Source organism: Aristolochia californica, unplaced genomic scaffold (assembly GCF_029961685.1).
Source record: "Aristolochia californica isolate CCGP_79_NKW_82.1479 unplaced genomic scaffold, dmAriCali1.0.hap1 SCAF_5, whole genome shotgun sequence".
Classification (NCBI taxonomy): Eukaryota; Viridiplantae; Streptophyta; class Magnoliopsida; order Piperales; family Aristolochiaceae; genus Aristolochia; species Aristolochia californica.
Genome location: NW_027182214.1, coordinates 3,214,579 through 3,240,084, shown reverse-complemented (window position 1 = coordinate 3,240,084; position 25,506 = coordinate 3,214,579). Strand labels below are relative to the sequence as shown.

Here is a 25,506-nt window from a genome sequence, read left to right as displayed (position 1 = left end):
GGTTTTCGGTTATTTTTACTAGTGAAAGTACTTGCAATTTCACTCTCAGAGTACAAGGCCAAAACACATTTTCAAAAATTGAAAACCCACTTCCAAAGGTAGAAATTCTAAGTGCACTTCATGAAGCAGTAGCGATCGTTACCTATGATATGACATCCTATGTGGAATGCTTAGTCATCATACACGTCAGCTAATAAAATAAAAAAATCCCCTCATTTCTGGTGAAGCCTCCCATGGGATTTTTTTGCCTTCTCTTTAGACTTTAATGGTCTCTACGTCTCCATATAATTTCTTACCTGTGACGTTGTAAGTGCATATAGTAAAAATGTCAGATGGTAAGGGTAATCACAAGTTGGGTAAAAGAGAAACCCGACTCGATCCAACCTGTCATTGGAGTTCAAAAATGTCACAGAACATTGTAGAGAAGTTTACATCATCTCAATCTGATTTTTGGATTCCCCTTTTAAGAACTTTTTGGTCTACTACCTTCAGAGTTAAAAAATTGACCAAATGAACAAAATTTTATTCATAAAAACCCCCCAAATCTGTTCTTACTTTTCTAGTCAATTCAACCGTTTGATCAAAAGAAGGTATTATCTTCTTCCCCAGAAACCACTGGCTGCAACGTCAACCTCCCTTGTTACTGTTGTCTGTTGACTTGTAAGTCTGATTTCCAACAAACCATGAGTCTCTATTAAAAGACTATAACAGAAAAGCAACCAATACAATAAAAAAAAAAAAAATACTTATCCCTGTTAAAACTTTAGAAGGTGATGGCTCTCCCACACTTGATCCTGGACAAAACGAGCAAATGCAGATTACCACCATTTGCTTTCAATCAACCACAGTTATAATTAGGTCTCCTCACACAAAGATATAATCCAGTTTTAACTTCCTCATCATCACTCTCTTCCCAGCATGTGGGACATCAATCAGCCAAAAAACTAGTTGAAGAAAAAAACCAGAATTCTTTGCTTTCAATCCATGTGAATATTCCTCTTTCATTTATAGTTTACTATAAGCTGATCTCTAAATGGTAAAAAAAATGATGAATGATGAGACAGTTTAGTCCCCTATTTATATTCTTTTGGCAACCGATATCCAGTCATGACTACTTTATCAGCAAACATTTTTCCCGTCTTGGGCATGACATGCCAATGCAGGGTCAAATTAAATTCCTTCCCACGCAGATTGCCCCCCTACAGGAAAGAAATAAAGCCACAGTTAACAGGATTGGAACAAACACGCTGGAAGACAAAATGCTAGGTCTCCTAATTTAACTACTAAAACATTTGCAACCTTCTAAAAGGTGCTAGATACGAAGGAAAAGGGGGAGGAAAGAGGTGGACCCTCCATTTTCCATCTCTGTTGAGGGAGTCCATCCCATGAGCTGGTGTTGCAAAATCCATCGGCAACCCCCGGAACCCAGAGTTTTTTGTCAGACCCCATCTCTGCCCTGCAGGATGAGGGAGTATCGCTATTCGCTCATTATGCAGGGAGGGGCAGGGTAGACTCCCTGTTTTATCTTACCCCATTTGAACACTATTAGCAGGTCTACACCTCCATTCATAGACTGATGCTGCTCTAAGCATTAGGGTAATATAAACTGGAGATGTAGAGAATTTGTTTGTCTGTTTTTGTGATACATTAACACAATGATTTTGACAACTGACCTGTAGGCATCTCAGAAATCATCTTAATCAATTATCAAAAACTAAGTAATTGACTTAAACAAAGGACAGAGTTGCTCACCTGATCGATAAAACGGTACTTGTTTGGGATTTGAATCCAAAACTTAGCATTTTCTTTGGATGGTATAATACCATCCCAGAGTGAAACCTGTAAAAAACACTCAACTTAAAGTCTAATACAAGAATTAATGTAACTTCTGGGTTGAACACTAAATTAAATTATTTTAAATAGAACCAAAGGGAATTAATCATGTAGTACACATATCAAAATCAATATATGAGAAATAAATTACAAAAACAAGAAACAGATTCTTTGTTTGTTTTGATACGAAGAGAAAAGCATATAGTGTTACTAGCAAGTGGCAAGTGAAAAAGTAAAGTCTCAAAAAAAAATTAAAAAAATAATAGAGAAAAAAAAAATTCAATCTTACAGGCGCATATATATTCGTAAAAATGATAGCTTTAGGGAGAAAAAGAGAGAAAATAAAGAGAGAATGAAAAGGAAGAGTGCATGAGGCTACACTCAATCAAGGGCAAAAATCGAGCCCCCTTTCTATTAAATGCCACTCAAGTAAAAAGATTAACAAAGTCACAAAAATGTCCCTCATAGCTTAAACTCCCATAACTTACTGAATACTATTCCTATCTTGAAATTTATTCTTCTAACATGATACATAGCCTACTAATATCTCACATGGTGTATATCAGATTTGTGAAATGACTAAAATACCGTTACATGGATTCTAACACTCTCCCTCAAGTTGGAGCGTATATGTCAAGAAGCCCCAACTTGTTACAAAAAATCTCAAATTCTTTCTAGCCCAAGACTTTGGTGAATATATCAACAATCTGATTAACAAACTAGACATACGGAGTAGCCATTCTCCACTCATCACAACATCGCGAATTTAATGACAATCAACTTCTACATGCTTTGTAAGTTCACGGAACACAGAGTTGCTAGCAATGAAAATTGTAGCCCGATTATCACATTGCATAGTCATGGCCTCTTTATTTGGAAAATTCAACTCCTGTAGATTTGACCCAATGAAAATTGTATGAGTCATTGCTCTGTATTTGACTTCTGCACTAGATTGGGCCATTATATTCCGGTTCTTACTCTTCCAGCAAATTAAGTTTCCATTAACAAAAACACAACAGCCAGTAGTAGATTTTCGATCCAGTTCTGATCTCACATAATCTGCATTTGAATATGCCTCAATCTTCAAATAACCATGAGGTTCATAAAACAACCTTTTTTTGGTGCCCCCTTTAAGTAGCTTAATATCTTCTTCTTTTTTTAAATAGAAGTATCATAATATCTTATGAGCTACCTCTAGATGAACCTTATGAGGACACTCCGTAAACTGGCTAACCATGCTTATAGCAAATGATATATCTAGACACATAAAGGTAACATAAATAAGCTTACCTACCATCAAGTACAAGGTCTTATCCCCGAGTTCTGCACTACCATCTTCAAGGAGATTTTTTTTTTTTTTAATGATGCTGATTTTTATTAAGACAAAAGCTCAAAAGAGCAATTTACAGAGGGAAGCCTTCCCAAACAATGAGAGATTGCTGGGAAGTTTTGAATCCCTTGGAGATTATGATTCACTTCCATAGGTGTCTCTAAAGGTTATGTCCCTAGAAACCTATACTCTTGTAGTATATATATCACATACATACATTGTGTCAACACAACGCCTGCTTTACTTCTAACTACCTCAATCCCTAGGAAGAACTTTAGGAACCCTCAGTCTTTAATTTGGATGTGTCTAGCAAAGTGTGTTTTCAACTCTTTAATCCCTTGTTTATCACTTCTAGATAATACTATATCATCCACATAGATGAGTAGCATAACAATATTAGTATGTCTTCTCAACACCAATAAGGAATGATCATCGTGACTTCTAAAAAACCTAATGACATGAATATTTTTATTTGTCAAACCATACCCCGGGACTCTGCTTGAGACCATGAATTGCCTTGTTCAACTTACATATCTTTCCAGCCTCCCCCCTGAGCAACATACCCAGAAGGTTGCTCATAATCATCCAAGTCTCTATATAATTGTTGAATTGTTGGGAAAGAAATATTGACTTAATTATAACTAAGTACAATGATCATTTCAAAAACAAATAACTAAGTACAATGAAACTACTTATGTCCCAGTTACAACCGAAGTAGAATCAGATTACAATTAAACTACTCATGTCCCAGTTACACCCGAAGTTTAACACTTAAAAACAAGTCCTAGAACAATTAAGCAACTGAAAATAAATTAAAGACTAGCATAACTAAAACACCTTTAAATTGAGATACTTCAATACTTCCTTCCCATAAGACTCTTATTAGACTCTAGTATAATAATTCTAGCACTGTAAGAATTCTTGTTGTGAGTAATATAAGACTCTTCCATACCTGTTCTTCAGCACTCCCCCTCAAACTGGAGTTTATAACTTCAGCTTGCAATAAAAAAAAATTTGGTCTTCAAGAAAAAATTCTTCATGTTATACTCCCCTTGACTTAGATATAGGAGTCACATAAAATTTGGTGACCACCACAAGTAGAATTCTTCATGGTAGATTTTGTAACCTACCTCATCCTTCATACTTCTCCTTCTATTCTCCCCCTCAAGCTAGGAAGTAATGGCAATGATCCCAACTTGAATCAAAAAAATAATTGTCGTAATTATCTCCTCCATCAAGATGTCCCAAGGATAAGTACTCAATTGGACACAGACTCAAAAAAAATAAAAAATATGGATGATAAAAAAGTCGAAACCAACCTCAAAGAATTTCAAACAAAATAGTGATAATAATTACTAAAAGGGGTGATGTTTGTCATTCAAAGGAAGGCGATAAAACCCATTTAATGATACCAATTAAAAAGTCTAAATGGACTTAAAAACACCCATATATAAAAAAAGAACCAACCGAAACAATGCGTCAAAAGGTTGGCCTAAAAGGGTAAACGAAAATAAAAAAAGGGATGGTTGGAGAAAAGTAACCGAGCAAAAGGGTTATGGGGGGAATGAAAGGAAGAGAAATTAACCACCATGGCAATAAAAACGAGAATGTAACAATGGAATTGAAGTAATTTAACAAACTAATTGGACCAAGTATGACATCAAGGGAATTTTTTGAGGGGTGACCAATTTTTTTGGGATTGAGGATGCAGACGATAAGCAACCAATGCAAACAAGCAAGCCATCACTAGAGAGGAGAGACTAAACTGTAACCAAAAAAAAAAATTGACTAGAAAATAAATACCAAGGTTAAGATGAATCTCACCACCAACAAACACCACTGATGTGGATTTTTGTCGTTGAAGCACTTGAAGTTCATGCTCTATTGAATTTAGAGACTCCAGTCGACTGCTAAGTTCTGAAATTTGAACCACAAGTTTGTAGCATCTTGATCTCTCAGCAGCTAGCAGACCTTGAACGGAGAGAAGCTCACCGTGAGTGTTGTTCAACTCATCAAGATATCCTTTAGCCTAGAATTTTGTAACCTTCACTGAGCTCTGACTCTAGCTTTTGTTTTTCAGCTTTAAGGGCATCACTCTCATCTACTTTAATGACCTTCACCAGCTTCTCATTTATAAAATCCAAACTCTTTGAAGCAGAAATTGACATAGCATAATGGAACTGCAAAGAAGCAAATAAACCAGACAAAACCACTTGGACAAAACTAGCAAAGCAACCTGTATGCCATAATGACATCTAGTGGCTCATCCACCTGTCTGTTTTTTAAACTCGCTAGATTCAACACCACTACCAGTAGGAGATAAGTGATGTACCCATGAAGCTCCTTTCATTGTGCAAAAAGCTCACCTATCCTATCCTTTCTTCTACAACGAATTTGAGAAGATGGGGAACCACAAAGAGATGAAGAATTCAAACAGCAGCTTCTTACCATGTGTAACGGGCAAATAGAAACCAGAAACCAGCTGCTTTTGTCTGTCATGCTTGCGCTTCTCCGCAACTCAAATAGCGAATCCATCATCTTTGCGAAGAATCATGGCAGATGGGCAGATTTGATGATGATGCATGGGCATGGAGGAAGCTTCAAAGTTTCCTGGTTTTCTATCGCATCATCGGGCACTTGTTCAGTCAAATACAGAGGATACCACTCCTCTCTCTAGTCATACTTCCCACAATCTTTTCCTCTTCACCCACTGGCAATAAAACATTCTCAGCTTCTTTTCTCCACACTTTCTGTCGCAGCCATCTCTACAGTCACAGAGCATTCGAAAGCATGATCTTTTTTGGGCTTGCATCCTTGCAGGATATAGATAAAATAGCATCTGTTATTCAAACTTGTTGCTGAGAAGACATGGCAGGAACAAGCAATCTGTGATGCTTTGGGTTGATGGAAGTAGCACCATGAAGATTATCAGTTTAAGCCATCTGTCATGTGCGAACTAGAAGCAGGACCAAAAGCTGAGGCTTGAAATCTGGCACGTGTTCGAGGAGTGAGCTCAAATTCGGTCATGCCACCAGAATCAGCAGCATTAAAATCGTTGGCATAGGTGGAGCATCGCCACCACAATTGGTTTACTGCCTCCAAGAACCAGAGCTGCCTCACCAGCGATAAGGCCGAATTCCTCACGCAAGTGGGAAGACCTCCAGTGTGTGGATCAGCAGCACTTGAAGGTGGTGCAAGTACTGAAGAATTCAGCCATCCCTTGGTCACTGCCACGGAAACAAGAATGCGAAGAGATAATACTCTGGCTACTGGATAGAATGTTTCACAAACATCAACATCATAAGGTTGAGTATATCCTTTAGCTACAAGGTGGACTTTTACCTTTCAATAGACCAATCAGTCTTATACTTCACCATACATACCCAATGACATCCCCTCTAAGGGTGGCTTCGAACCGAGCCGGCTCGCGAGCCGCTCGAGTTCGGCTTGGTTTCGGCTCGGTTTGATTCCTTATATTTCGAGCTCGAACTCAGAAATGGGCTCGTTTAGATTAACGAGTCCAGCTCGAGTAGAGCCAGGTTCGACTCGCGAGCCGACTTGTTAATTTAACGAGCGATTTGGGGATCGGGGGATTTGGAAATTTTTGGGGAAACAGTCTCTTCGTTTCGTCTTACTGCCTGCGAAACCCATACTTCACTCTGCCATTTCCATGCCGTTTCAGCATGATTTCTTGCGGAAATCGCTGTCTGTCGGCAGGTATTCAAGGGAAATGGGGGATTTAGTCTTCAAATCCCTCGTTCTCCCTCTCCCTCTTCGATTCCTCAATTTCTTCCTCTGCGATTTCTGTCTCTTCTTCCTCTGCGATTTCTTTCTCTTCTTCCTCTTCGATTTCTTCATCCAAAGTTTTTCCTCGCCGACGAGACGAAATCGACGGTCCGACGGAAGGAGGTAAGATTTTTATTTAATCTTCTGTTTTTTTTCGTCGCCGACCTAACCCTATAAAATCTCTAACTCTCGCTTTGTTTCAGTAGTGCTCCTTCATTCTTGGAAAGTCTTTGTGGATATCCGAACGGCGAACACTCTGTTTCTGTAAGTGAAATGTTCTGTATTAGAATGCAGTTATGCCTAAGCAAAGATAACGATCTGTTTTTTTTTTTTTTTTTTTTTTTTTTGCAGATATTTGCAGCTGACAGTTTTCTTGAACTTACAAAGTACACTCGGGAAGAAATCCTTGGAAGAAAACTGTCGGTATGAATTTTATTTCATGATTTTGAGTGTTGATACTGTTTGATTTTTTGAAACGGTGAGTTCTTGATTTAAGGGTAGAAGGAAATGCACTGTCACAACATACTGGGAAGATCATTTTATACAGATTGTATAAGGATGTTTCTTTTCCTCTATAAGTTAAAGAAAAAGAGCTTTGGGGGATGAATTTTCCAACAGAGATGGTCATAATTATTCTCTTTGTTCTCATGTCTTATTTCAAGTCTCATCCTGCACAACCTCCACTGTTTCAAGGAAATCTCCTTTACAATTCCAATCCTAATGTTAATGTTAAAGTTAGTTTTAAGTGATTTTGGTGGGCGAGGGGCGAATTATGGCTTATTTAAAAATTTTATATCAACAAATAAAAACAGTTATACCCTTCTATTAAAGCTTGGTTATATATTTGGGATTTGAAAATAATGACAAGTAAACTTTAAGTATCATTTTTGTTTAATAACGGGGTATAGGCCTCTCTTCCTTTCATCCCTTCTCAGCTGAGGTGTACAGCTTCTTCTTCTTGAAGGGAAGCAGCAAAGACATCCAGTAAAGTTGTTTGAGCTATATTATTTTTGTTGTTCTGCAGAAGATATTGTTCACGTGGGTTAGCAGAACAACATTTATTGCCAAAAGCTCTACCAGCAAACACTCCAACGGGGTTCTCTTCTGAACTTCTTGCCAATTCAAGTAAGTTACTGCCTTCTTTCTAAAATTCTACTTTTTAAACACATATTTTCCAGATTATGTTGATTTCATTAGTATGTTATCCCATCATCTTTCTCCATTCCCTCTGACTGACTCAAAAGTGCTTAATGGTTATATCCACTGAAAGATAGTTCCTTGGAACTCTTAATAGGGGATACCGATTGATGGAAAGAATAATACAAAGGGTGTCCATTTCTAATGCAAAAGGTCACAAAATTCACTGTGGACTTTATCTGAGGCAGTAGTTTCTTGTGGGGATGACTGTAAAACAAGAGGTAGTGTTTGCGAAGGCATATAATTGTAGTGAGTGCAAACAAGGTTACAAGTCAAGGTGAAAATGGTTGTCAATGTTTAGGTGACTTTTAGTTTGGAAGTAAATATTATGAAACTTGATGAAGGAATTAGCTTGGTGAATTGGTAAACTGGACAAGCAAACAATCAGTTGATAGACACTTAAAAAAGAATATTGACAAATTTAATTGGGAAAATATCTGTATGGGGCATTCAAATTTTGGCAGTTGGTATTGTAATATAGATTCCTCCATTAGATGAGTTTTTGGTATACTCACTTTTTCTTGCAATTGTTTGCATCTCAAATAGTTCAATGGTGCTTCAGTGACACCTGTTCTTACTAGAGGTTGACCTATTTTATTCTCTTAATTTTTTTTTCATTTTGTTTAATTTTTTGCTTGAGTGTGCCATCAATTGCATTCTAGCTGGCTAAGAGCTAGGAAACTTCATACTGAGTTATGACATTCAAGAAGGAAAGGAAGGGTGGGGGAGAAAAATCCCCCACCTTGTCATTTGTTATGTTTTTGTATATCTCAGAATGACTTACTAAGCTCAAGTGCTATAATGTTTGGAAAATAGTTGGTTATCAATGATTTTTTTGCTCAAATTCCACTGTTCTTCATAAATGAAGTTATTATTCTAGACTTTCAAATATTTTTATGTTTTGGGATCTTGTTTCTTTTTTGCCTTCTTATTTTTAGGTGTCTGAACTCTTATAAAATTTTGTACGTTTATCATACATTTCAGCAATAAACAGCAATGGTATTCAAATTGTTGCTTGATATATTTTGGCAATGGAATTTTATTTCATGATTTTGAGTGTTGATAACATATTTTGTTCAATACTCTATTATAGCTAATGGAATCAGGAGCTTTCTTAATTGCATCCAACTTCTCTTTATTGTCAAAGTAAATAAAAAATGTTAGTGTTGATGACATATTCTATTCAATAATACTCTATTATAGTTAATGGAATCAGGAGCTTTCTTAATTGCATCCAACTTCTCTTTATTGTAAAAAAAAACAAAAAATGTTAGTGTTGATAACATATTCTGTTCAATAATACGCTATTATAGTTAATGGAATCAAGAGCTTTCTTAATTGCATCCAACTTCTCTTTATTATAAAAAAGAATAAAAAATGTTAGTTTTTGTCCTTCTTTCTTAATTCTCATTGAACTTATATCTGCTGTTGTTCTAAAATGTTATATGGTTTGATGTATTAGCAAAAGTGGTTTGATAGTTCATTTTCTATCTTTTGGAAATTGAGATCTTGTGTGTGAACCTTTGATGTCTTAAATTCACTCATTGGATGATATATGATGCCTAAACCTTGTCAAATGTTCATAGGTCTCTTCAAGGTCCTGACACAGATCAAGTAAGAATGTCAACACCTCCTCAATTGACATCAATAATTAACACTAGTTCTAGTGTGGCCATAAATAGTGACTCAACTCCACCAGAGTCACTACCCTCTCTTATAAAAGTGGGCCCAGATGAAATTACCATAAATGAGGATGAAAGTGATTCTACCCATACTTCAAAAAGACAAAAAAAGTCTCATGTGTGATTGGAATTCAAAGAAGTATCACTTAATGGTACAAAAAAGGCTCAGTGTGTTCCTTGTAAAATCAATTTGAGTGTTATTAGTAGTAGAGTGACCACACATATGAGTCGGCATTTGAAACGTTGCACTAGTAGAAAAGTGGCAATGAGAAAACAAAAAACCTTAAACTTTCAACCAGTGGGAGCGGGGTCTAATGTTGATCAGAGTCCATCTGGACTTCCTTTTATGGATTTTGGAGGAAAATATGATCAAGCTAAAATGAGAGTACTCATTGCTCATTGGATTCTTATGCATGAGCATCCATTCATGATAGTAGAAGAGGTGGGATTTAATTTTGTAATGAAGATGGCAAATATGAATTATGAGAAAATATCTCGTAAGACCAATAAGGAGTGTATGGAGGTGTATGAGGCAGAGAAAAAAAATTAAAAATTTTGTTAAAAGAGATTAACAAGATTAGTCTTACCACGGATCTTTGGAAGTCCCAAAATTAAAAAATTGAATACATGGTTATTACTGGGCATTTTATTGACAGTAATTGGAAGCTACAAAAACGAGTCTTGAGTTTTGTGCATGTTCCTCCTCCTCCTCGTGGCGTTGATATAGCATATGCTATTTACAAGTGTTTGAAAGAGTGGGAGATCGAAAATAAAGATTTCAGTATTTCAATTGATAATGCTGCATATAATGATGTTTGTATCAGTGTTTTGAAACAAGATTTTTCAAGGAAAAAAAATTTGGTGTGTGGTGGAAAGTTGTTTCATGTGCGTTGTCGTGCTCATATTTTAAACTTATTAGTCCAAGATGGTCTTGTTCAAATTAAGGATATCATTGATAATGTGCGTGAAAGTGTCAAATTCATAAATCTGTCTGAGGCTAGACTTCGCACTTTTTTCTGAAATTGTACAACAATTAGAACTTGGTGAAAAGAGGTTGGTTATTGATTGTCCAACTCGTTGGAACTCCACTTATGACATGTTGTCTTCTGCATTAAAATTCAAAGATGCATTCTCTAGATTTAAAGTTAGAGAACCAACTTATGATTGTTTGCCAAGTTTTGATGAATGGGAAAAGGTTGACATGGTGTGTGAGATTCTAGAAGTTTTTAATGCAGTTACTAATATAATTTCTGGGAGTGACTACCCTACTTCTAATTGTACCTTAGTGAGGTATATAGGGTAAAAGATGTTCTGGAGTTTCATTCTACAAATGAAAATATTTTCATTAGGACAATGGTTAGTAGAATGAAAGAGAAATTTGAGAAGTACTAGGGTGAATGCAATTTATTGATGGTTGTTGCCTCAGTTTTGGATCCAAGGGTCAAATTAAAGTTGATCGAAATGTGTTTTCTAGTGATATATTCTAAGGAGGAAGCTACAATGAATATAAATTTAGTTCGACGCACCTTATATGAGATTTACGATGAATATGTATCCTTATATAATGTGGATATTAGAAATGAAGAGATTGTTTCAAGTACTAGCTCTATGGGTGTTTCCACAAGTCGTAGGCTTTCATCAAGTTCAGGTTGGTCAAAGTTAATGAGTTATATGAAACAAAAGGGTGTAGTTAATTCACCAAGGTCAGAATTGAAAATTTATCTTGAAGAAGGTGTATATAGTTGTGAGGAAACTTCACAATATGATTTTGATGTTTTAGAATGGTGGAAAGTGAATCATATGAAATTTTGGGTATTATCTAAGATGGCAGCAGACATCCTTGTAATTCTCATATCCACAGTAGCTTCAGAGTATAGATTTAGTGTTGGTGGTAGAGTAATAGACTCATATTGTTCTTCCTTGGCACCAAATACAGTTCAAGTTTTGATTTGTGGCAGTGATTGGGTTCGGGTTCTTCATGGTGTAAAGAAAAATCAAAAGGTGAATTTATTTGATTAATTCTTTATTATAATATTTTTTAGTATATTTTTTTTTATTTATTAAAATTTTGTTTTATGATTATAGCCTGAGAAGAAGAGTGTAGAGATAATGCTACTAGCTACATGATTTTTCATGTTTCTCTCATCATAGTAATTTTAATATTTTTAACGACATTAAGTAACTAGTAGTGGAAGAGTATTTTTTTATCTGACATTAACTAATTTTATTTTTTTGTTTTTGTCATAGGTGGAGATTTTGCTCATGCAGGGACGTATATTATTTTCTAGCATTAAGAGAAACAACTATAGTTTGTAATTTTATAATGGATTTATAGTTTTTATTTGGGTGATTGTAAATTGATAGTGATATTTCATTTAATTTTGTTGTGTTTGATTATTGTATGGAGTTTATTTATAATGTTATGCAGTGTATGGAGTGTTTAGACTATTTTATAGAGTGTATAAACAATTTCATGGAGTGTTTATGGAATGTATAGATAATTTTATGGAGTGTTTATGGAGTGTTTATGCAGGTATTATGTATATTGATTATGCCCAATTTTTTAAGTAGAGGTCATGCCGAATTTTATACAGGTATTATATACATAGATTATGCTCAATTTTAAGAAGATGTTATGCCCAATCTTATACGTGTATTTTATATATATATATATATATATATAGGTTATGCCTAACTTTATGTAGAGGTCATGCCCAATTTTATGTAAAATGTACGCATAATTTTACATACAATTTATTTGATATATATTTTTTGAAAATTTTTAAATGTATGTTGAGGCTCGAGTTCTGCTCGAAGCTCGGCTCGAGCTCGGTTAAAATTTTTGGGTTCGAGCTCGATAACAATTTTAGGCTCGAGACGAGGCTCGGCTCGAACATAGCTCGGCTTGGCTCGATGCCACCCCTAATCCCCACTATGGCAGCACTAGATGACAAATTACATAATATCCATGCCCCACTATCAATAAGAGCATCCATTGCTGCATCCATAAACAGTTTCCACAAAAGAGACAATAATGCTTCCTGCACTGACGAAGGAATAGTACACAAAGATAATGATAGAGTAAAGTCTTTAAAAGACCTAGATAATGAATCAAATGAAACAAATTGAGAAATAGGATAGTGTGTACATGTACAAACACCTTTACGGACAACAATAGGAAGACGAAATCACTTACTTTAGGAGCCTCAAACAAATAAGGTGTTAGCAGCAAAGAGAGGGCCTTTTTGTGGCATCTTAGTATTTTTTCTGCATTGATAAACCTATAATGGTTTTGATGCTTCAACCAATGGCACGGCACTAGGAGCGTCCTCTATAGGACTAGGAGCAACATGATGTATGTTAAAAGGAGTAATAGGTAAGGAAACATATAAGGAGAAATATGGAGTGACCTTAAAGAATGTAACATCAGCAGATACAAAAAAATTCCTAGTAGATAGACAACAACATTTATACCCCTTCTGTGTTCGCGAAAGGAGAAATATGGAGTGACCTTAAAGAATGTAACATCAGCAGATACAAAAAAATTCCTAGTAGATAGACAACAACATTTATACCCCTTCTGTGTTCGCGAATGACCCAAAAAAACACAACGGTTTTGAGAGAGTTTATCAACTGTAGGACCAAACACATGCACAAAGAAACGCATCCAAAAACACGAGGGCACAAAGGAAACAATTCAAGATTAGGCTTGGGGACTTGGAGAGGAATTTTCCTCCAAGCACTAAGGAAGGATTAATGAATGATACCAAACTGACAAAATGAAGCAAACTTATGATTCATAAACTCAAGCCCATTATTTGTATGCCGAATACGTAGAGAAGCACCATACTGTGTTTTATTTCATTGTAAACAGTCAAGAATACATTGAGAACTTCAAATTTCTCCCCTAGGAGATACACCCAAGTAAACCTATTAAAGTTATCAATAAATAACACAAAATATTTGTAACCAAAAATACTAGCAACAGGACATGGTCCACCTACATCTAAATGAATTATATAAAAAAGACTACTAGAAGTTTGACCGAAAGAAATGATGCTCGATGGTGCTTCCCTAGCAGATAAGACCTGCAATGAAACTCAAATCTAGATGGCAAATCGGGAAATAACTAAGAAAGCTTTCCAGGAGAAAAATGACCTCAGGAGAGGAATAATAGGAGGTTCAACCAAGAATATTGTTACATTGATATGATCACCACGGTGGTCATTGGTCACATCTCCTCGTGGTTGCACTCTCGAAAGGAATTCACCCACTTTGTTGGCATCTCTTTACGCTCCAATTGAGGCCGCATCACTAATATGGCTGCTGCTCCTTGTCCCCCTGCTTGTATCCCATGGCAACCACCTTGGCATGATTCCATCAAATTCAACTTTGATGGGAGTGCTTGTGGGAACCCCGGTTTAGCTGGTGAGGGTAACATTCTGATCTCTTACACTGGCCCTATGGGAATATCAGATTCCACATCTGCTGAATTCCTCACTCTCTTTCACGGGCTCACCATATTCAAGGATTGCCTCACCGACCCTCTCATCGTTGAAGGTGATTCCCAGGTTGTGATCACTTGGTGCTCCTCCTTTGTGACCCCTCCAAGGCGCCATTGGCCAGTTTTTCACCATATAGCAGATTTAGTTTGCAGTATTCATTGTACTTGGATTCATGTACCACACTCGACTAATTCTCTAGCTGATGCTCTTGCTAAGAAAGGAGCCTCCCTCCAATCCCTTGTTGTAAAGGGAGGGCTCCTCTGATTATCTTTGTATCTTCGCTCTTTGTTTTAATAAATTATCGTTTCTTTCAAAAAAATAAGGAGAAAAATGACCTTGCCAAAGATGTCATTGGTTCGTGTACCATCTACATGAAGTGCAAAAGAGATATTTTGTGGTCAACCCACCAAGTCATACTACCCATCTCTCTCATGCCTCGAACCAATCGTCTTCCTTATTTAGAGGTCTTGGAAAACACAGTAAGTAGGATAGAAGATTATTGTACAATTCAAAGATTTTGCAATTGACTAATAGATAGAAAATTTACAGGAAATTTACGAACTAATAAAACTAAATCCAAGGGTAATGAGAAAGTAGGCTAGATGGAGCCTACTCTACTAACTGAAGATGAGGAATTATCTGCAAGAGTGACTTGTTACATGGTGAGGATTGACTAAAACTCAAAAATTTATGAGGGCATACCTGACATATATGATGATATACCAGAATCAATAACCCATGTAGACAATGGACTCACATGAACTAGCCAAAGTGGCTTTAGGTAAAGAAGTGGAATGAGGTATGAACACAAAAGAAATCAACTGGGCCATCCTCTTAGTTAACTATTGCATCTCATCTGGAGCACCGTGCACAATGTCAACCAGACAATTTGTAGAGGTCTCACTTTCTCAAGAACACTAGAATTCACACATGCTAGTTTACCAAACTTATTTTAGCATGTATCTGAATGGTGGTTGGTACGTTCACAATGTACACACCATCTGTCACCTCTACCTTCACATCAGCCTCTACCACGATTGAACTATCTCGGCCTCATCTCTGCTGTCCCCACCTTGTCCATGGGTGATTTCTGATTGATTTGGTGCATGCTAAATGTTAACAGCAGCAACCTCAAAATCTTTTGTTTCTTTCCTACTAGGCAAAACTACAATAGATTCGACACACATAACCCTATTTAAGGCATTAGGAAGTGAAGGCACATCATCCAAGGCAAGTAATTGAGCTCGAACTACAGATTCAAACCCCAAACCAGCCAAAAAACTTGGCTACATAAATCAGTGGTAAAGGGATGATAAATATTGAATTCCTTGTAGTACACCATGCAATTCACTGTAATAATCAATAACTTTTCTGTCACCCATTTTCAGACTAAAAGACTTGGCATATAACTCATCAATTCTGAACAAGTAACTCTCTTGGGCATACATTAATTCAAGGGAAATTTAAATCTCCTTAGATTTTTCACAATTCATAATCTGATTTCTGAGCTTGGATTCTTGGTTTTTGAGTAGCCAAGTCATTACCTGGCTGTCTTTTGCTTCACAATCATCAATTACTGGAACAGGACGATCATCTCTTCGGTATTTAATCTTTCCCTCGGAGTTCAGATAGATACTAACTAATTTTGACCAGCTTAAGTAATTCTGGCTATTTAGTTTGTCAATAGTGATCATCATTGTATCCTTCCCATCTGAATTTCCTGTTTCTCTAATTGGTGTAAACACTCTAGAGTCAACAAATCAATTAGGGCAACGAAAGACTTCAACTCAAGAAAAATTATTCAATTTGATAAGCAGTAGATGCAAATTCAATCAAAACCACCAAATATTTGTCAGGGAAGGATAACGTCACCTTCCAAATAGGTGAAACAAGTAGTAGGCACAGGTTGGTGACCTGTGTAGGCAATATTTGGAACAATCCCAATAGTAAAACCCTCTAGGGGCGCAAACTTCACATAGAACTGCTCAATATTTGGAACAATCCCAATAGTACAACCCTCTAGGAGCACAAACTTCACATAGAACTGCTCCAATTATTAGTACAAGTCATCAACCCTAAGGTTATGGTGCAGAGAGAAGAAAAAAACCTGAGCTTTAATTTCAATCAGACGAAATCCAGGAACTCCCCTTTTCTAGAGTAGGCAACAAAATCAGAGAGAAGAAGGAAGAACAACTGAAAAGCTTTACAGCAGAATCTCACTACTCTAATACCATGTAAAAATGTGAGCTTTAGGGAGAAAAAGAGAGAAAATAGAGAGAGAAGAAGAAGGAGAAATGCATGAGGCTTTGCTAGATTAGGGTAAAAATTGAGCCCCCTTTTTATTAAATACCACTTAAGTAAAAGATTAGCAAAGTTACAAAAATGGCCCTCATAGTTTAAACTCCCTTGCTTAGAATTTTATCAAACTTGAAACTTATTCTTCTAACATGACACATAGCCTACTGCTAGCTCACGAGGTGTATACCAGATAGGTGAAATGACAAAAACACCCTTACATGGATTCTAATGCTATTAAACAAAATAAATGAACAACATGTCTATAAGAAATTTTTTATGTATTAATAAAAAGTCATTCGATATTTAAAAAGAAAAAAGAAAAATTCTACATACCAGTTGAATAGTGACAACTTCTTTGGGGGCAATGGGGTTTGAAGCCTCACAAAGCATAAAGCAATGGGGATATATAATTCACAAGGTCACAATTAAAAACAAATATCAACTGGTTTTGAAAGAAAAGACTAGCAAATCAACAGGCAAAAGTAAAAAAAAATAGGATCCAGAACACCAGAAAAAATATATAAATCTACTAACTCATACTCATGACCGGGCTCTTCTACTGTTTATGCCAAAATCCTGGATGTTAGCAGAGTTAAGTTTTACTTTTTCTTTTGAACTCATAAGATTGATATTTTATTGATACAACAAAGCTAGATAAAGAAAAAAAAAAGGTAGTCTGGCACAGGATAAAGGTGTCATAAAAGTCTACCTGATTTAAAGAGTTTTGTGGGGTCTCATACTCAGCCGCCAGAAAAATAAAAACCTGTAAAAATAAAATAGGTAAGAAATCCATTTCAGAAATGAGTGAATGAATGAAACAGCACCGTTGCTATCATACAAAAAGAGCAGCTATCTAAGCTAATATTTTTTTTAAGGAAGAAACACCAACCAAACAAAAGTATTAGATAATCAAAATCAGATTCAAAAAATGATGAAGTGTCACAGTACATATAAAGCATCAGCTACAGCATAAAGGTCATTTGTAAATTGCAAATTTGAACAGTTAAACATATGTCAATGCAAGATGGAAATTTTCATTCTACACACACAACCAGTGGCTCCTAGTCCATTAGTGGAATATGTTAAGTGATCCGTGTCATTTTTCAACACTCATCAGAATTTGAGGTTCAAAATTTCAAATTTTGAGAAAAATGCAGGGAGAGATATTCAGACTTGTATAACAAAGAATGGATAAAACTGGTGCAACACAAAATAAATGACTAAAAACTAAAACTGGTAATCAAAAGTAAGACACTTTATAAGCAGAGACTTTCTAATCCAAACACACAGAATAACAACAATGCCTTGCTCTTGAAGACTGAAGTCAATATTAAAGCAGAATGGGTTATCCCTCAGACAGAAAAACGACCACAAGTACCTTTAGAACAATTTAGGCATATAAATGGGTGAAAACAAGAACTATTGACAGCAGTAAGAAGACAATTTAATGAAGTAAACCTGTTTTGTATTCCATGTAAACAGAGACTGCAGGTCTGCCGATATATTCAATGTCAAGCTAACCTGCAATAAGCCAGAATAAGTACCATTGCATCTAAAGGACTTAAATACTGAAGCAATAGATAGACTTTCAATAATTTCTCAGAGATAAATGCTAAAAACATATGAATGACAGAATATGAAAACAGAAGAAAAACTTTTTCTTCTGTAAATTGATTAATACGATGGACAGAGAATATTTGGCAAATTGGCCATTCCAATGGTTTTCATCATCATCCAGTCTTCCCTGCTTGTTGTTCTATTATATCTCGTGGCTTAGTCTTTTGTTGTTGATGCATGTTATTTGTTCCAAGAAAGCTGTAAATTGCCTCCATGTTAGAGTAAATTAAACAGTGGAGCAATTGATGTTTTTGTGTTCTGGTCCAACCATTCCTGTCAATCGTACAATGCACTTTCACTGAACCCTAAACCCTGAACTCCATTTACAATAGCTTGCATTCATTAGAGCCACTTGAACATTTGTCAACATGATTACTTTTCCTAGTAAAATAAAACATGAAGATCATTTCCATGTTTCAGATCAATGAATTGACACTATGGTGTTTAAGGAAGAGTTATGAGTCAAATGACAACAAAATTAGCAAGTATTCAGTTGAGATGGTTTGATTAATACTAGTTGATCTCCAGGACCATTAAAATGATCCAAGCAATAAGATATTTTCAAAATTTACAGATGTTAAGAATTTTTATTTTTTTTATAAAGATGTATTTATATTAACAAGAGAAAATTTACAAAGGAAGAGGGAGCAAATCCCTAACAACAAGAGATGTTAAGAATTGTTAAGCACATTATGTAGTTGTATCTGCAAAAGAGCAAGGCACAGTGAAAGGGAGGGACAGGTGAAGACAAGGTAGGTTGATGACACTAATGCCTCAATTCATTATACATCGTCAGACTAAAGAGAAGAAAAACAAACAAGAAAGGGAATGAAGCTTAACAAGGAAGTTATTATCACCAAAAAGTATAGAAGATCACCTCATCATTTCCATGTGCTTGCTTTTTAAACCAGTTTACATTCAGGACCTGTATCAATATCACATCAAACAGATTACAGCATCATCTAGTGAGCCAACAGAAATTGAATTCAAGAGAGAAGTAAATGTCCTGGCTGCAAAACTCGGATTTAGGTTAGATGTTAAGGGCATTAAAAGGTGTTGATGACGAAACCTAAGCAGCACTCTCAAGACATCAACGCAAACAGGGCAGACTAATTTTAACAGTCTCATCCAAAAAACTGAGAGTAGTCCAGTGGCCATAATTCTTTCAGAAACTATCATTTTTTTTATGAAAAAAAGAATAGCTTACGATCACTCCGTATCAGGATTTATCTACAATAGGTAATCCTAATCTAAGGTCCAAGGAAGAGAGACAGATGGACAACAATATTGTGTGGTTATGAAAGAGAAGAGAAGTACCTCAACTTCTGCGGTTGGAGAAGGAAAATTGAGATTGTCAGAGAGAGACGCCATGGCACAGATCACACCCAGTATCGTCAAAGCAAAAGTTATCAGAGCATTAGCTCTGTATGCAAAGGAATGCATCTCTCTGTCCTTCTTCCTCCCTCTCGCCTGTCACTCCTTCTCGGATGATATCTACAAGAAATACGATCAATTGAATATTTCAAATGCAAACAAACAACAATTATCTTAACCTTTCACATGAATTTCAAATATAACAACATAGTTCTTGCTCATTAAAGGACACTAATTGACGCTAAATGAAGTATCAAAGTTCTTCAGAATACTCAAAATTCATTACATACTATCTCAGGTAAAATAAAAATATATAATAACTTGAGAAGTTGAAATAACTACTAAAAACAGAACAAACAGCAATTCTACTTGTGATAGAAAAGATAAAACTATAAAATGTGATGCAAAGAAAGGTGTTACAGGAAAAACATACTCCACCCAGGACAAATCTTATACTTAACCAGCAAACTGATAGCATCAAATCAAAACCATTATCTGCGGTCATTTGTGGACCAGAATCATATTGAAAACATCATTGACAACTACAAGCTGAAAAAAAATCAAGACAAGAACAATCTATAACATTAGCACTGGCAGCGCAGGCCACACCAGAAACAATTGAAATGAAACAATCAGGAAACAGTCCATTTCAAAATTCATTGAAATGCATTTTCATATCAGAATTCAACAATCTGAATTGCAACTCCTGACTGTAAATCAGCAAGCAGAAGTCTAATCCAAGGTGATGCAATTTGGCCATCTGAATTCTGAACTGCATTTTTTGCTTTATAGAATCCTGCAGTGTGAATTTTGATTTGCATTTCAGGCGTCTATCAGGTTCACAAACTGTACTCTAGTGTGCAGTTTCTGCTTTCAAAGCTGACCACTTTAATTCCTTACCCACATTTCATACTTCTAACTAAAATTCTGCTTTCGAAAATTAAAAAAATAATAACCATCATCTGCTGAATTTTAAAATTCAAACACTAACGTAGATTTCACACTCCTAGTAAAAATTCAACGTGTTTAAGTAAAGCAATCAGCATTTCAGAACTGTAAGATAAGATTAACAATGTGAATTCTGAAAAAATGAACAGTAGTTCAGCAGAAAAATCTAATACAGCAATCAAAATTCAAAAAACTTGCACTCTGATCTAAAGGAGCAGCAGAACACAGACATCTGACTCAAAGCCATAACAGTCAGATCTGCACTTTTGAACTGTTTTCTTTCATAACCAAGCATAAACTTAAAGCTGTTCTGAAACACCAGATTCTTTTAGATGGAGGACGTGTGAAGCCCTTCACACTCCCACAGCCCCGGGGAGAATCTTCAGCTGGTCCCTCTCACTTTCTATCTAACAGAAAGGGAGAAGAGAGGGCCGCAGAGAAGGGCACCCCCTGTCCCTCCTCATTTATGAACAAAAAAGAAATAAAAAACAGAGAATTGCCCTTCTCTCGTCCCTTTTTTTTCAAGCAGAAGAGAAACGACAAAAAATTTAAAAAATTAAAAAAAAAGAGACAAAAGAAGGAGAACGGAGGGAAACGAGAGGGGAAAGAGCGGTTACGTGGAGACAAAGAAGAAATATGACGAGAAGCGGGTGTGTACGAGAGAAGTATAGATGAAGAGAGCAAGGCGAGCGTCGGAGTCTCGGAGAGGTCGGCGGAGACGTCGATACGGAACGACGATCGGATTATTTTATTTCCCAGCTATCCCCGGTGAAGAATTCATGCATTCGTAACATCTTCACTTACACTAGGTAAAGTGTACAAAAACCTGTTAGGGGGCTTAGTCCACAACGAAGTAGAATGAATTCCCCCCATATTACCTAGTTTATCCCATTTATGGTGTTAGTCCAGAATGACTTGACTTGAAGTGAGATAACACCGTTTCATCTCCTCAAGCAAAAATGACGGAATTTTGTTTCCGCCCTTTTTTTCAAGTCATCGAATTACCACGAGCGACGGCGTTGCTTCTCCCACCCCCCCCCCCCCCCCCCAAAACTAAAAAATCACCCTCATTTCCTTTCTCCTCTCCTCTCGCTCAGCCTTCGTCTCTGGACGAAAATTTTCGCCCGACTTCGTCTCTGCTCGCTCTGCTCCTCTCGCTCGGCGCTCGTCTTCGTTCTTTACTCCTCTCTTGTTATCTCTCGTTTTCGCCCCATCTCCCTCTCTCGTCTCTTTCTCTCTCGGCCTTTCTCTTCCCTCTCCCTCTCTCGTCTCCCTCTCTCTTTTCCCTCTAGGCCTCCATCTCTTTTCACTCTCGGCCTCCCTCTTCCTTCTCGTTATCGCTTTTCTCTTTCCTCCTCCCCCGATTTCCTTTGATTTAACCTATTCCAGTTTCGAATTCCTTCGATTTCCTTCAATCTTCTTCGATTTTCGACGGTTAGGCGTCGATTTCTTCCATTGGGCTTACATTTCCCCATTCGGCGGTGATTTTCCCCAAATTTCAGAAGGTAATCCGAAACCCTAATTTTTTTTCAACTAATTTAGTTTTGTGTTTGAGTTAATTTTAATTTTTGTGCGTAATTTATCTTGATTGTGGCCTAATTTTGGGATTTAGGGTTCAAATTCGTGTTTATAGGGTTTAATTTCAGGAGTAGAGTTGGGGTTTGAATAATTTTGTAGATATCCAAATTTGAAATATTCAGATATTTAGGAATAGATAGAATTCATAATTTCAATATCTGAATCGAGCAATGATCTTTCCTACTCCTTTGTTTGTGAGCTTGTGATGGTTGGATGATGTTTTATATTCATATGTTTGAGAAAAACTTTACCTGGATGACTGATTTGCTATCTTTCTTATCAGGTTAAGAGGACACTTATGAAGTACAGTGGACATTTCAAGTTCTCGGTATAGATAAAAGTGCTAATATAAGCTTAGAAATGTCTCTATTGTTGTTGAGAAAGCAGTAATGTTTCTTTCTTTATTTATTTTCTTGTTTTGCATGTATTTCTGAATATGTTTCCATATTGCATTTAGCACTAGTGCTCAAGTGGACTTTTCCTGTATATGTTGAAGAATAAATTCCTATCAACCTGCTACCGGGTGGCACTTGAAACACTTGCAGTCTTTCTTAAATTAGTAGGCCAGTTGAAGTGGCTCCAATGGGAGGAATGAAATCTATTTACAAAGGGAAGCAGGTCTCATCCATTAACAAGTCATTTGCGGTGATTTACCTCTTGAAGTTTGCTTTTCCCATGAGTTGTGTAGCCTATAGTTTCTGTTCAGTGTTTCTGCCTATGTCTCAAGGTTTCATTCGATGCTATCACTCATGGCATCAGACTCATTTGCAGTGATTGCAGAAATGTAGACAACAAACTCGACGAAGGCAAAGGGTGTGCCAAGGATTATCCACCTGAGAGCGACGCATCTGAAATCAAAAGGTCATCACTACCAAATTCATTTTCATTGTCTACCTTTTCCTCTGCTGAAGAGCAAGGGAGGGAAAGGCAATGGAGACTTCCTTCCATCATATGTATGATACTACCAACTGAAGGGAGAAGAGTCGGATCATCTTGTGTGCACCAAATGGCCACTATAAGCATTTTTCTTTGTTTCTCATCCAATGCATTGCCTTGTATTCCTCCCATTGGAGTCACTCTTCTGCTAATCATTTTGGAATAATTTTAGGAAAATTATACATCCATGTTTCAGGTTAAATATTTAATAACAGATGGTTTGCTCATCTCAAATTTGTTTGTACTATTCATGGCAGATTGGCATTGTGAAAAATGACATTCTCAAATTGGTTGACAGTATTGAAAGTTATGGTATGCATCTAAAATATTTGTAAACAAAGTACTGCTCAAAATGTGTAGCGAGCGTCCTCTAGACTTGAAGGAAGCCATTGCAAGTGTTTGTTTTGCTGCACATCCCAAATGGTTGAACTGCAACAGATTCAAATGCAGATTGCCATTCATATGAAATATAATATGGGATCTGCATATAAATTAAAATAACAACTTCTAATACATTGCCTTCCATACATCAAACCAAAAATGTACTGGAACATAAAACAGAGAAAAGAAGCTTGCTACAAGTCAGAAGATGGTACACAACCTTCAATTTCAACTCAGCTTGAAATAATCTCAATTAATCAATGGATCAATCATCTCTTTACACAAAATAAAAAATAAAAAAATTAGCCTCTTGTACCTGGCACAGTGAACTAATCAGGTTGCGTCAGGAAAACAATGTTGTGACAAATGTACAAAAATCTCATGCTTGTATGGAGCATAAATCTTCAAACGCTGTTTTGATGTTAGGTCTCTCATTTACAGGAAGAATACATCTCAAAGAAACTGCAAGCAATTCATCCATAGCTCTCGGAGCTTCCTCCAAACATGTAATGTCTCTGTTATTATAAAATAATTTATTAATTATATTCATTTATGTATTTTAACTGTTTTATGTTCTTTAAATAATTTATTCTAGTCACACGTAATTAGTATATTAATTTATAATAAATTTTAATCATTAATTGGTTAATTATCCAATTTCTATAATTAATTAAACCATTATGTTTATTTATTATATTCCCTTATGTTATTTTTTAATTTTTATTAATTTTATATAATTTATTCTAGTCACATGTAATTAGTATATTAATTTATAATGAATTGTAATCATTAATTGGTTAATTATCCAATTGCTATAATTAATTAAACCATTAGGTTTATTTATTATATTCCCTTTTATTTTTTAATTTTTTTAATTAATTTTATATAATTTATTCACGTCACACGTAATTATTGTTTTAATTTATAATAAACTATAATCATTAATTGGTTTAATTATCCAATTTTTATAATTAATTAAACCATTATGTTTATTTATTATATTCCCTTATGTTATTTTTTAATTTTTTTATTAATTTTATATAATTTATTGTAGTCACACGTAATTATTGTTTTAATTTATAATAAACTATAATCATAAAAGGTTACTCATTCTCTTCTTTATTTAGAAAAGGACACTGGAATCTGTTTTCCAGGCACTAACACTGGAATCTGTTTTCCAGCCACTTCAACTGGCCTGGACTAACACCCAAACATGAGTTGAAGTGGAAGCAATTCATCTCACTTCAATTCAATTTTCTACTTCATTGTGGACTAACCCCCCCTTAGTGACTCTCTAAGTTACGAGGGAACGTAAATTACAAATGTAATTCACTTTTCCCCGTTTTAGGCATATTCGAGGGAAAGTGAATTCACTAAGATCGAGCATTGAATTTACTTTCCCTCCATCAATTACATCGGGTTATCAAGTTGGTTGTCGAATGGAAGTTGGAGAAAATTTTTTTTGGCTCCTTTCACTCACGACCTTCAGCAATTTCAATCGCCCCCTCTACAACCTCTCCGCGGCGCTTGCTCAACCTCTTTTCCTCTCGTTGTCCCCAACATTGACGACCTTCAGTGACTTCTCTCCTTCGTCTGCAACCTCTCCGGCTCGATTCGAAATAAACTAGGGTAAACCCTTCTTCCTGGAAATCGAAGGTTAGTCTTCATATTTTTTTGAATTGTTCCTTTGCCTCTTATTTTAATTTTCGGGTCCATTTTCGGAATCGTTCCTCTGCCTCTGCAATTTCTCTCGCTCGATTCGATAGAAATTAGGGTAAACCATTTTTCTAGTAAATCGAAGGTTTAGAATCATTCGTCTTGATTTGGTTGCCTTTCCCCTCTGCGTTCAACATCAGTTACAATGTTCCTTCAATTTGATTTTGTTATTTTGCTTGTATTCCAATTATTGCACACCTTTATATTGGCCTTAGTGTTCCTTTGACAGTGCAAAAGAGAAAATCACTAATAAAGAAAGAAGAAAGAGAATTGCATGATCAAAAGCAAAAACATATACAAAATAAACAATAAATAGAGTCCCTTT

At 36.0% G+C, this 25,506-nt stretch overlaps 1 protein-coding gene across 2 annotated transcripts; it reads right to left on the bottom strand.

Annotated features, from left to right (window-relative positions):
* Positions 1-412: 412 nt before the first annotated feature.
* On the bottom strand, positions 413-21,362 carry LOC137965949 (signal peptidase complex subunit 3B-like). 2 transcript variants are annotated; one of them, XM_068812357.1, is made up of 7 exons: positions 21,188-21,362; positions 19,566-19,742; positions 19,126-19,173; positions 18,090-18,152; positions 17,341-17,394; positions 1,753-1,839; positions 413-1,199 (listed from the first exon to the last, which is right to left on the bottom strand). In XM_068812357.1, exons 2-7 carry the CDS (start codon positions 19,689-19,691, stop codon positions 1,074-1,076), a joined length of 504 nt encoding a protein of 167 aa, XP_068668458.1. In that variant the 5' UTR covers positions 19,692-19,742; positions 21,188-21,362; the 3' UTR covers positions 413-1,073. The 2 variants fall into 2 exon arrangements, with proteins under 2 accessions (XP_068668458.1, XP_068668459.1); XM_068812358.1 differs by lacking the exon at positions 21,188-21,362 and adding an exon at positions 20,801-20,904.
* Positions 21,363-25,506: the final 4,144 nt, after the last annotated feature.

Excerpts from the sequence above, each read along its gene's own strand:
- LOC137965949 (XM_068812357.1), bottom strand. The coding sequence starts at position 19,691 with ATGCATTCCTTTGCATACAGAGCTAATGCTCTGATAACTTTTGCTTTG. Across the intron at positions 18,153-19,125 it reads AAGCACATGGAAATGATGAG|GTTAGCTTGACATTGAATAT; the intron begins GTGATCTTCTAT and ends GGCTTATTGCAG. Across the intron at positions 17,395-18,089 it reads TTACATGGAATACAAAACAG|GTTTTTATTTTTCTGGCGGC; the intron begins GTTTACTTCATT and ends TTATTTTTACAG.